Source organism: Acinonyx jubatus, chromosome D3 (genome assembly GCF_027475565.1).
Source record: "Acinonyx jubatus isolate Ajub_Pintada_27869175 chromosome D3, VMU_Ajub_asm_v1.0, whole genome shotgun sequence".
NCBI classification, from domain to species: Eukaryota; Metazoa; Chordata; class Mammalia; order Carnivora; family Felidae; genus Acinonyx; species Acinonyx jubatus.
In genome coordinates, this window is record NC_069392.1 from 54,187,946 (window position 1) to 54,201,353 (window position 13,408).

The window sequence follows — 13,408 nt, forward strand, 5'->3', positions numbered from 1 at the left end:
TGATAGATTCAAGAGATAGTAAGTTCACAGAGTTAATAGTATTCTGTTGAGTACTGACTATGAAAGGGAAGGAAAAGGGGGAAATAAAAAATGTCCCATTGATTTTTGCCTTTGGATAGATAAGTTGTATTGTCATGCATGCAGAAAATTAACTTAAAAAGAAAAAGCAAAAGAAAAGATGAACAAAATTAATAAACTTACAGCAAGATTCATCAAGAAAAAGAAAGACGGGGGCCAATAAAATCAGAAATGAAAAAAGAGAAGTTCTAACAGATATCACAGAAATACAAAAAATATGAGACTATTATGAACAATTATAGAACAAATAATTAGAAAACCTAAAAGAAATGAATAAATTCCTAGAAACATATACTCTTTCAAGATTGAATCAGGAAGAAACAGAAAATCTCAACAGAGTGGTTACTGGTAATGAAGATGAATCAGTAATCACAAAACTCCCAACAAACACAAGGCAAGGACCAGACAGCTGCAGAGGTGAATTCTACCAAACATTGAAAGAATAGTTAATACCTATCCTTCTCAAACTCCAGAAATTAAAGAGGAAAGAATGTTTGCAAGCTCATTCAATGAGGCCAGCGTTACCCTGGTGTACCAAGCAGACAGACACAAAAAGGAAAAGTACAGGCCAATATCCTTGATGAAGACAGACCCAAAAATCTTTAACAAACCAAATCCAACAATACATTTAAAAGATCATGCACCATGATCAAGTGGGATTTATTCCAGGGATGCAAATCTGCAAAATCAATCAACATGATATATACCACATTAATAAAATTAAGGATAAAAATCATATGATTATCACAAGAGATGCAGAAAAGCATTTAACAAAATTCAACATCCATTTATGATAAAAATTCTCAACAAAGTAGGTAAAGAGGGAACATGCCTCAAAATAATAAAGGCCACATATGACAACTCAAAACCTGAAAGCTTTTCCTCTAAGGTCAGGAACAAGAGAAGAATGCCCACTCTCACCACTTTTATTCAGTACAGTACTGGAAGTCCTCACCACTGCAATTGAATAAGAAAAATAAATAAAAGGCATCCAAATTAGAAAAAAAAATAGAAGAGGGGGCGCCCAGGTGGCCCAGTTGGTTACGCATCCAACTCTTGATCTCAGCTCAGGTCATGATCTCAGGCTTTGTAAGTTCGAGCCCCATGTTGGGCTCTGTGCTGATGGTGCATAGCCTGTTTGGGATGCCGTCTCTCCTTCTCTCTGCCCTTTCCTGGCTTGTGTGCATGCTCTCTCTCAATATAAATAAATAAACCTTAAAAAAATTAGAAAAAAAGCAAAACATCAGTATTGTTAAGTACTGTTAAGATGTCCATACTACCCAAAGCAATCTAGAGATTCAAAGCAATCGTTATCAAACTACCAATGGTGTTTTTCAAAGAACTAGAATAAATAATCCTAAAATTTGTACGGAACCAGGAAAGACTCTAAATAGCTAAAGCAATATTGAGAAAAAGAAAACTGGAGGTATCACTCTCCTAGATTTCAAACTATACTATAAAACTATAGCAATCCAATCAGATGATACTGGCATAAGAACAGACACATAGATCAGTGGAACAGAACAGAGATCCCAGAAGTAAACTCATGCTTCTATGGTCAGTTAATCTACAACAAAGGAGACAAGCATACACAATGGGGAAAAAATAGTCTCTTCAATAAGTGGTGTTTGGAAAACCGGACAGCTACATGGGAAAGAATGAAAGCAGACCACCTTCTTACACCATACACAAAAATAAATTCAAAATGGATTAAAGACTTAAATATAAGCACTGAAACCAGAAAACTACTAGAAGAAAACAAAAGCAGTAAGTTTTTTGACATTTACCTTTCACAAAGGTAAAAAGAAACAAATGGGACTACATCAAACTAAAAAGCCTTTTTTTTTTTTTTAACATTTATTCATTTTTGAGACAGAGAGAGACAGAGCATGAACGGGGGAAGGTCAGAGAGAGAGGGAGACACAGAATCCGAAACAGGCCCCACCCAGGCTCCGAGCTGTCAGCACAGAGCCAGACGCGGGGCTCAAACTCACGGACCGCGAGATCATGACCTGAGCCGAAGTCAGCCGCCCAACCGACTGAGCCACCCAGGCGCCCCAGAAAAAAAAGCCTTTTGACAGCAAAGAAAACCATCAACAAAACAAAAAGGCAATCTACTAAATGGGAGAAGATATTTGCAAATGACATTTCTGATAAGAGGCTGACACTTAAAATATATAAAGAACTCATAAAACTCAGTATTGACAAAACAAAATCCAATTAAAAATCATCAGGGAAATATAAATCAAAACCACAATGATAGACCACCTCACACCTGTTGGAAAGGCAAGTATCAAAAAGGCAAGAAATAACAAGTGTTGACAAGGATGTGGAGAAATGGGAAGGCTTATGTGCCATAGGTAGAAATGTAAATTGTGCAGCCGCTATGGAAAACAATGTAGAGGTTCCTCAAAAAAAGTAAAAATAGAAATACCATAGGATCCCATAATCCAGCAATTCCACCTCTAGGTATTTATTAAAAAAAAAAAAACACCTATTTGAAAAGATGCATGCATCCCTCTGTTCATCACAGCATTATTTACAATAGCCAAGGTATGGAAGCAACCTGAATGTCCATTGATAGATAAGTGGATAAAGAAGATGTAGCTATAAATATACAATATAACTCAGCCATAAAAAAGAATAAAATCTTGACTGCTTGCGCCGACATGGATGGGCCTAAAAGATATTTGCTGAGTAAAATACGTCATAGAAAGACAAATACTGTATGATTTCACTTATATGTGGAATCCCATAAACAAAACAATCGAGGAAACAAAAAAGAAAGAGACTCAGATACAGAAAACAAACTGATGGTTGACAGAGGAGAGGGAGATAGGGAGATGGATGAAAAGGACAAGGGGATTAAGAGGGACAAACTTCCAGTTAGAAGATAAATAAGACATGGGAACATAGTGTCCAGAACAGTCAATAATATTGTAACAACTTTGTATGCTGACAAGGTAAGTAGACACTGTGATCATTTTATGATGTACATAAATATCAAATCATGTTGTACACCTGAAACTACAATGATATTGTCTGGCAATTATTACTCAATTGAAAAAAAAGATAATCCTTAAAAAAAAGGTAGGGATTACAACAAATATTGATGCTTTCATTTATTCAATACTGTTTTTAAAGGAGCATTTGCTGTGCACCAAATAATGGACATAAATGGCACAATGATTCTAATGAAATATACACAGGAAGCGGGGGTGGGGGTGGGGGTGGGGAGGGAATATATTCCCAGGAAAATTATCATAAAAAGGAGCCTCTACATTTTTCAGAGTGTCCATTGGATGATTCATAGGCAAGCTATCATTTTAGTGCTTTCAATTTCTAAACAAAGGAGAGAAATACAGGTACTTTTTTTAAGCAGGAGAAAAATGTACCATTTGTCACATTTCTGCTGTTCTCCTCTAAATTCACAATGTAATGTTAAATGCTATACTCAGTTATAAAATAGAAAGGCAAAATAGTAAATGCTTCTTTTTCGTAAAACTTTACTGTATTAGCTTAGGGAAATTATAAAATTGTGTTGAATTTACCATTTTTTTTTCTGTTCCTCTTCCAATGTACAGTGCTAATAACTTTTTCTAAGTCTTTCAAATTATTGCATGGCTTCAAATCATTTTAATTTCTATTTGCCACCCTGAAATTATAATGAATGATTTATGAACTGTCATTTATTCTGGGAACCAAATATGTCATTTGGTTCACTATTTTAATGCTTAGCTGGATTCAGTCAAATAATAGGATATATTTCAGCACAATTATTAAAAATGAGAATACAAAAGAGAAAAGGTATCAGCCTGGAAGACCTAGGATGAAGGAATGGAGAGAAGAAAAAGTCATTTGGGGTTATGTTCAGTTTGAGGTGCTTTGGGATATCCTGGTAGAAACAACCAGTAGAAATCGTGAAAATTCAGATCTGAACCTCAGAAGATAATGCATTAAGTCACCAAAACAAACGCAACTGAAGTCATGGACATGAATGTAATTACTCAGTGGAAAAAGGAATTCAAAACATATCCCAGTGAAATTATTTGATTTCAAGGATAAAGAAGTAAACAATCCATGAAATTTGGAAAAATAGGGTTGCCTTAGGATTTTACGGAACAAACACATTATCAACAATGTTCTGGTGGTAAAAGTAAAATAAAGAAATCACTTAGTCAAGTTGTTCTTTAGTTACAAAGGCAAAAGGCAAATATTTTTAATTGCATACAAACCTCAAAGAATAGAACACATATTCCTTTCCTTAGAAAAAGAAAAATGACCAGGAATTGTAGCCAACCAAGTGATGAATCCAATCAAAGAATTCAGAAAGAAAAAAAAAGGTAAAAGAATATTTAAATATACCAAAGGAAAAACAATTGTGAGAACCAAATTATACACTATAACAAAACCTTAACAATAAAACCAAATATAGTATATTATATGATATAATGAACATAACACAATAAAATATATAATTACAATAAATGTAACTTTAGATGTAATAAATACAGGCAATATAATAAATGTAACAAAACAGAAGAACAGTGAAATAGGCTCACTCTTCACCTACCATTGGAGAAAGTCAATAAGAATGAAATTGAAATCTGTTGTTGAAAAAAATGAATGGAATTCAATCTCTTAATGTTTTCTATTAACTTCAGGAAAAACACCTCTGAGAAGCATTTATTAATTACCAACTTTTTTAATTTTGTGTTTTTATTTTTCTTTTGTTACATTTTGATGTTTTATGCTTCTTACTTAAATTAGCATACAATTATCATCCCAGTTTTGGAAAATTATTTCCGCGTGTCCGTATCAATCAGTGTATCAATCACTATATCTAATCTTCTTTTGGTATATATGTTTAGACAGACATCTATAATGATGCTCATAATTAGCTAATGGTGGTTAAATCTGAATGGAGGGATTTAATGTGACTTAAAATTTCTTTCCCTTTCACTTAGGTTTTTTTAAATATTGAAAATGTATCACTTTTACAAAATAAAGTCATTTTTATTTTTCTAAAAATAAATATCTGAATAAATATACATTCATACAGATGTATTTTAACTCCTCGTGGCAGTGTAATTTTGAGTTTATAACATATACCTAATTACAATTACATCATGGGGTCCTTGCTTTCTTGGTAATACTTAGAAGAGCTTCTATTGTTTTTGTTTTTTTAGCATTTACTATGTGCCAGACAGATACTACATACGCTATATGCTTATGAATTATTATTAACTGTTATCCAAAAGTAGTTAGACAAGTATTATTAGTGGCATTTACAAAGAGGAAACAGTGTCGTTAGTCAAGAAACTTCTGCTTACTTGCAGCTATCGTAATTCTTGAATCAGGATTTAAATCTTGCTCTAAAATCTATACCCTGCCCACTATGCCATGTTTCCTGCCATCTATTGCTGTTCATGACATTTATCTTATTATCCCAGAACTATCAAAAATGAATGTAATCTAAAACACAGCAGATTCATTTTATCTTGTATAAATAAAGTGTTGTATAAATACAACAGCTATTAGGGAAAGGTCTTTATAGTCTTGACAGGAGATTGAAATTCTCAGAAGTTCTGCCATATCCCTGTATTTGCTTCTTCATCTTTCCTCTATACTATGCATGAAGTCTAGAGTGTAAAATCTTGAGAAGTAGAATCTCAGCTGGTTAGGAGGGTTATTGAGGGAAAATAAATGAGTGCTGAGTCTTGCCCCTCTTCCCCTGCCCATTATACTTACTAACAAGACAAGGAAGAACCAATGGAAAAGTCAAGAACTGGTGTTTTAGGAAATATGTGTGGGATAGTCTTCATATATTAACAGAGTCTGATTTCCTCCATAAATTCAAGGGAATTATCTCTACAAGCCCTTGTCCCTAAATACACATGCCAAATTGGCCTCTTATAAGGGTATACCCACTATTCTTGACAGCCTTAATTGGCACTGTGCTAGCGTTTTGATGTAGATGAGTTATTCCTCACAATTCTCAAGGAACCACTAAAGTCAGCTTATAAGCCACGTTGCTGAGACTCATACTTGGGATCTATTTGACCCCCAAAGACCTCTGCTATAGAGTTCTCCAAAATACCGGAATATAGAGAAAAATGCATTGGTTATCAACAGCAACGCCTGTCTTGAAAGTATAGGAGATAAGCAAAACTTCGTTTCTATCTTAACTACTATTATTATGATTTGTCTGTGTCAGAGATATAAAGTATCCTAATGTGTGGCTAGCATTCAGTTTTGTTTTCTGGAATTTCTGTAGCAAATTTCAGATCAAGGCCTAATATGCATGATGTGTGCCTCACGAGTGAAGTTAGGCCTGAGAGCAATGTATATGAACTCCTTATGAGGAATTATTTCCTTCACTCTTGATAGAGCATAGAGAATTTGTAACCAAAACCACAGAGAACTAAGAAAGCAGTAACTATTCATAAACCAGTCCATGAATATTCATTCTAATCACTATGTACTAATCAATTAGTATACACAGTAAGAACAAAATGAAATCGGAGTCTACAGATTGCAGAACTGAATACATCATCATTTTTAAATGACATAACTAAAGATAATACATTTTCCTTTCTGGATGAAAATTCATTTTATGTTCCCTAGTGGACTACATACACAGAAGGCAAAAATTGGACCTAAGTGTCCATTCCTACATATACATATACATATCCTACATACTCACATAATTGTATATTCATTGCTTTGTTTGCTTAAGGCTGAAAAACAAATAAAATTGTGAGTTTGCCAAATTGCCTGTTTTAAACAATGTGGCGGGCCTTTAAAAAATACACAATAATGCATTCATCCAATACGAATAGAAAAATAATGAATTTTCTGGTTATTTCCTAAGTTTATCTTTCATACTACCAAGTGGTATCTATAATGTGTTTTGGTAGTTTGAATTACAAGTCGATGTTTCAACTAATTGTGGCCAAAACCAAAATGTCAACCAGGATGGAAAGCTTCTAAAAACAAACTAAACTGAAACTACCAAAAATGTAAAACAGAATAACCAAAGTAACACTAATTTAAAATGATCACTGATGAAACATATTTTATAGTCAACGTCAGACCTTTGCCATATTTTTTTTCAGAACTGTTTTAAGTTATTCACTTCACTCATTTAAATTTATGATATCTTTAACGAAAGAACACATAAAAATAATGGCGGTGGCGTGAACAAAACTTAGATGCAATGCTCAACAAACTGCACGTGCGCGTATATACACGTGTGTGCACGTGCATGCAGGCACACACGCAGATCCTCCTCCAGACCTAAAATGGCTGAGTTGCAGGATGTTGTTGCTTGGCGACCAAACAGTATCTCCTCAGCCACAGAGTAATCTAAACAGTGATAGATATGCCCCCCTCAGCTTTGGGCATGGCCAGGACAAATATTAAAGGGCATGTTTATCTTTCTAGTATCCTACATTTTCATTTGAAGCCTGTTGTCACTTGCTTGATTTTGTCATCAATTAAATTTAGATTTTAGGGGAAAGAGTATTTGCAAAGCTACAGCTATTCGTTTAAGAAAAGAGGTAGAACCAAGCTTCTTTCAGACTGAAAGCTAGTCCTGTTTCTATTAAGTCTATGTGCTGTGTCTACTCTGTTCTGGTACGACCTCCCAGTTGCGATCAGTCTCCCTTTCTTTCATTAAACACAAGCAGTTAATTAGCCCCAGCCTGTCCTCTTCCCTTCTGTCTGTCCCTTTTCAAGGTAGTAATGATGTCTAATTACCAGCAGCAGTGGGTTATTGCAACATCAGGCGCAAATCTCTCTTGCTGACAGCAAAGCTAGCCGCAAACCCTCAAACCTCAAACAGCTAGAATGATTCTTCCGTCTACTTGAAAATACCAAAAACAGTACTTTATTTCAGCCAAGATATGCCTTTGACTTTAAAATATATATATATTTTTTGTCTTTCTGGTGATTGTACTCCCGCTACTACAAGGAAAAACTCATTCTTAAGGAAGAAATAATTTGAGATGCGGAGAAACACATGATAAAAGGGGAACCTTTTATTTATTTTTTAACTTGTTGAAATGATGATTGGCTGTCTTTCAGGGAAGGCGGAGCCTATAATTCTATGAGAGGAGCAGCATAAAATTTTCATAAAGAGCAACAGAAGAGTTCATGAATTAAAAACCTCTTCAACATTTCAAAACAGGCTTGAATGAGGAGCAAAGCCCTTAAATACTACTACATGGAAACCACTATCTAAGAATATCACCTGATGAATTACATTTTCTCCCATAAATACATGAAATCTTTACTGAAAAGAGAAATATGTGTTACTTTAGTATTCACCCTGAAGTTGTTTTTCTGTTAGATGTCTTAGCAATAATTCTTTATCAACTCTGCAAAAATTTTTGAATGAAAATATCGGTATCTGAACATGTGAATTCTGATTTGAATTACTGGCATCCATATTTATCTTACTGACTCTACAGCCATTACACAATTTATGTTATTTACAATTTTTTGTTAATGTTTTAAAAGGGCACATCTGTTTATACATATAGTGGATATACCCAAAGTATAAATTGGACCAATTCATACAGGGTGGAAACTATCTGACAGGTAAATGCAGGAACCTGACTTTAATGTAAAAGGAATGAAAAACAAACCTCCCAGCTAGCAATTGTTATGAAAAACATATAGAATATTATTAAATATTTAGGTAAATATACTTTAAATTATTATTTTATTTATTCAATTAGCCCAGTGTTCCCCTAAAGGAGAATACATTCTTATGTTTTGAATTCTCATTTACTTTGTCTAACAATAAGTTATTTTTAAAAATCAGGTTAAGTTACTCCTGATACAAATGAATCAAAGCACTTAATTCTCTACAACAGACTTCTGCTCATCCAGATGTAAATACACCTCAGTTCTAATCCAGACCCAGCTAGTTCTCATTATTTAGTAAAGCAAGACAGTAATCTCACCATTGTCTTTAGCAATGCCACGTTCAAAGAGAAGGCTGTGTTTGTAGATCTACCTCCCAGAAAATTCCAACTAACAGTACTTTTTGGAAAAAAAACAGAACTTTTATGTGTGTTTCTGTTTCACCTTTATTTCCGTTTCCCGTTTTCCACATACATTCCAAAACAAACACACTTCCTTCAAACTACCCCTAAGGAATCTCAGAAAACCACTAACTGGTTTTCCAAACCTAAAAGAGCGCTCCAAATAATCCTCTGAAAAACCTTCCATGCACAGATTTCCAACTGCATATACCTCCGTTTGAGACAGAAGAATAGCTTGCAAGACATCTCCTTTCTAGCATCCTCCAGGAACACTGCACGGGAAAGGGCTGCCAGTATGGGGGGTGGGGGAGCGGGTGGAACAGGAGCAAATGCTCAAGAAACCCCAAAGCCAGGCAAAAATGCAAAGGATGCCAGATACCCTCCCCCACCCCTACTCCAGGCGAGTACCCACCGTTCCATGACGGAGAAAGAGGTCTTATGGATCTGATCTGCAATCCTACTTGTAGCCCACAGTTCCCATCTTCTTCAAAAGGCAATCGACGCTGCTGCCGCTCGCCAGCCTCAGAGCCTTCTGCCCTGTACACCAGGCTCTCAGTGCCCAGCACCTTGCTGCGCCTGGGCTTAGAGCTTTGTGGCCCTGAGACTAGAGCTATCCCAGAATAAGGAGCAAACACATGTACCATTTGATTGCGCCCAAACCCATGTCTCTTTGTTGTTCATCATGTAGCGGCGGCTTTATTTGTGAAAGGGGGAAGTGAGGAAGGGAATGGGGGGCGGGGAGGAGGAATCTCCCGGACCTCATCCACAATCTAAACAGTCGTGGCAAGATCTCTGGGAGTGCTCAAGGCGATCTGATAGCCCAGCGTCTCCCGGGCGGCGGTCTAACAATAAAACCGGATAGTGTCGGGGGGCGGGGGAGGGGGGAACCCCACATCTCTGACCAGCGCCACAATCGGGCTTTGTGCCAGTTAGGAGACACTGTAGACGATCGATCAGAATCGTCTATTATCAGAGCGTGCGTCTGGGGTTCCAGCGTGGCCTTTATGCTTGGTGGCAAAAGCGGGACACGCGCCAGGCGCCCAGCGAAGGACACGGGACAATGGCCCGACCCGAGGACGCTGGAGGCCGCCCGACCCGGGGATGGAAGCTCCAGGAGCGGGTTCAGGAGCCTGGGAAGCGAGGAGGGCGGCGAGCTCTGGTGGTGCGCTGCCGCTTTAAAATAAAGGACCACAAAGACTCCACCGTGGGGGAAACGCGCCTGGCTCATGCGAGTGGGGACGACTTGGGGAGGGGGGTTGAGAAAGGTGGGGGGCACACGAGCCAACGGTGGCTCACGGCTCCCCCTTTCTCCCCCCTCTCTCTCCCCTCCCCGCCGGCTGCTCCCGCAGACAAATAACAGAGGAAGGGGAGTCACTCACCGTGGTCTTGACCGGCACGTAAAGCACTTGCTTGGCGCAGCCGCCGCCCCCGCGGACCTCGTCCGGCTGGCCCAGCTGGAAGCCCTTCGATTTGACCCAGAATTTAAATTTGGCGTTGTCCGTGGAGCTCGACTCGGAGCCGTTGAGGAGCTGGACGATCCGCTCGTATTTCTTACGGGTCACCGTCTTGGTCTTGCCTGAGTCCCCGTAAGTCCTGAGGCACCAGTCCTGGAACTGGCGGTACATGTCGCGCTCGCTCTCCATGTTCCCCGCTCCCGGCCGCTGGCTGGATGTTCCCAGCGCACTTCGCACCTGTTCACCCCGGGCTCATGAAAAATGCGGCCCCGGCCACGATGTAGGCACGCGAGGTCCCGGCCGCCGCCGGAGCCTGCCTCGGGTGGGGGGAGGAACGGGGAGAGGGGAGGAGGGTCCGGTTGGGCACCAGCAATCAATGCCCCGTGCTACCAAGTCTCTGGTTCATTCGTAATTGCAACGGACCTCTCGGACGCTGGTCTCGGACGCTTTTCTCGTCCTCTTAGTGATGGGTCTCTTTAATATTGTGTGATTAGGACCATCCCAACAGCATCTGGCCCAGAGGAGCTGGGTTTTAAATAATTAAAATCCCATTCCTTGGTTTATTAAAAATCCCAATATTGACTTGGGGTGGTCCCTGGACGCTTCACCCCGGGGCTGTGTCCGGGGCGAGGCAGGTGGAGCGCCGCCTCTCAGCGCGCGCCCCAGAAGCTTCCCCGGCCGCTGGCCCCACCGTGCAGGAGCGAGGGCTGAGCTTCTCTCGAAAGCAGCCGCCCGGCCGAGCGCCTGTGAGCCCCGAAGGGCACCCGGGTCCCCGGGCTCTCCTTCCTCCAGGGTCCCGTTACGCTTCGACTTTCCCTGCGTGGGGCGTTAAGGGACTAGAAAGAGAGAAAGTTCTTACCTGTCATGTTGTTAAGCCTATCAAATCCTGCTACACAGGAAATCATTAAGGTATTTTTTTTTAATGGTTTAAAATGTCATTTCTTCATATGCATTTAGGCTAAATTCCAATCCCGCAGGTAGGTTCCAGGAGTTAAGTCCCAGAATTAACAAAACATTCGTGGATATTTGGCCATAGTTCTATAGGAAAGGCTGTGATACCCCAAACAGATAGCCGCTCCAGGGGGATGTGGGTAAACGAAGGCAGGCCGCGGGCGGCGGGTCTCCCGGATAATGACGGGGTCCCCAGACAGGACTCCTCTGGTTTCTGCTGGACTGGGTACAAGGCATAGAAGTAAGTTTATAATACAGATGCTTAAAACCCTTTGCATGAAATTAAAACATACAGAGAAATTATTTTCCCCTTGCTTGGTTACAGTTTGCAGTTCACACAGGAGGTTTCGTATGTCTATTTTCCCCCTGCCACGTCATGGACACCCCTCCACTGCTCAGAGTAGCCAAATATGAGTTCCTCTGGACGATTTTCTCAAGCAAATGAAATCGGCGGCTTCTCCATTCAGGATTTCCACCCGTTGGTTACAGAGCTGGAAACAGGGGAGTTCCCATCCTCCTCGCGCTGCGTGCGATTGCGGCCGCTCCTCTTTATTCTACTCTCTGCGGAGGCCCGCGCCCGTCCCGGGAGGCGCCTCTGCCCGGAAGGCGGCCCGACCAGTGCCCCGCGCCTGGTCCGCGTCCTAGCCCACCTTCGCCCCTCGTCGTCGTCTCCCAGACGAAAGCCCCGAATGGGAACGCTGAGTGTTTGTACCCACTGCGCCGCAGCTGGTCCCGGCACTTGCAAAATGGTCAGTGGCTCCTGCTCGGCCAGGCTGAGTGCGTGCGTGTGTGTGAGCAAGGGAGCGAGGGTGTGCGGTGTGCGGGGGGGGGGGGGGTGGGGGGGGGTGCGCTGTGTGTGCGCGCGTCTCCGGGAAGGTCTCGCGGCGGCTGGAGCCGGGACTGACAGCCCGGGCGGAGCGCGAGCAGCTCCACACACTAAACCTCTCGCCTCTCCCCTCACCCCTACCCCTCCCACTCCCCTCTCCTCCCACCCCCCCCCCCCTCCCTGGCCTCTTCCAAGCTCTCTGATTGGCCAATGGGACAAAAGTTTCTGTGGAGACGGCTGGGCGCTGACGTCACGGGCAGAATTGTCCCATTTAGGGATCCCGGGGGCAGTGCGCATGCTGCAGGCTGCAGGTTAGAGGCAGGAGGAGGTAGCAGCGGGCGCGGCGGCAGCCAGGTGGCGGAAAGGAGCACTCAGCATCCAGGTGGGGGGACGACTCCAGCAGGGTTTCCATGGAGATTCCTCTGGGTCTAGCCTAAAAACAGCAGATCAGCTGACACCATTAGCTCAGGACCTAATTACTGCTTATTGGAGCAACAAATGAGGGAGAGGGCCAGCTGCAAAGGAAGCGTTTTTATTTCCCCCCCCCACCCCCCCCCCGCCCCATCTCCGCCTTTCTCCCCTCGCAGTCGCTCTTGAGTCCCGGGTGAATTCTCATTAACTTGCAAGATTCCTGCGACAACAGCTACCCTTCTCCTGAGGCCACCCTGACTGCTTCTTGTATTCTTTTTATTTCTTTATTTTATATTTTTAAAAATGCTAAAACAAATCCGTTGTCCTGAGTCCTTGAATTTTTGCCCAGTAAATATTAGACCAGTAGAGCTCCGAGTCCACTAATACAAGTGACAAGTGGATCTAATATGGGGGGGGGGGGGGCAGGAAGGAAAAAACACTTTAAATTAGGTATTTAGGCCTTTCACATTAAAAATAAATTTTTTAGTATCTTAAATAGATATGTGGACTAAGCAATCAGAAGCATATTTTGAATCACTCTCATAAGTGATAGACCTCACAGGAACACTATTAAAAGTTTATCTAGTGGCATCAGAGATAGAGGGTAATTCCAAGTTGGGAGATCTAGATTGCGT

At 41.0% G+C, this 13,408-nt stretch overlaps 1 protein-coding gene across 4 annotated transcripts in view; it reads right to left on the minus strand.

Moving 5' to 3' along the window:
• Positions 1-12,418, minus strand: part of NOL4 (nucleolar protein 4) — a 413,504-nt gene extending 401,086 nt beyond the window's left edge. The window contains exon 1 of one of the 4 annotated variants that reach the window (XM_053206588.1): positions 10,511-12,418. In XM_053206588.1, the coding sequence (XP_053062563.1) occupies positions 10,511-10,774 (264 nt within the window). In that variant the 5' untranslated portion in view covers positions 10,775-12,418. Of the gene's footprint in view, positions 1-9,543; positions 9,684-10,510 lie in introns of those variants that run through there. The other 3 variants (XM_027068730.2, XM_027068731.2, XM_027068729.2) reach the window with 3 other exon arrangements.
• Positions 12,419-13,408: the final 990 nt, after the last annotated feature.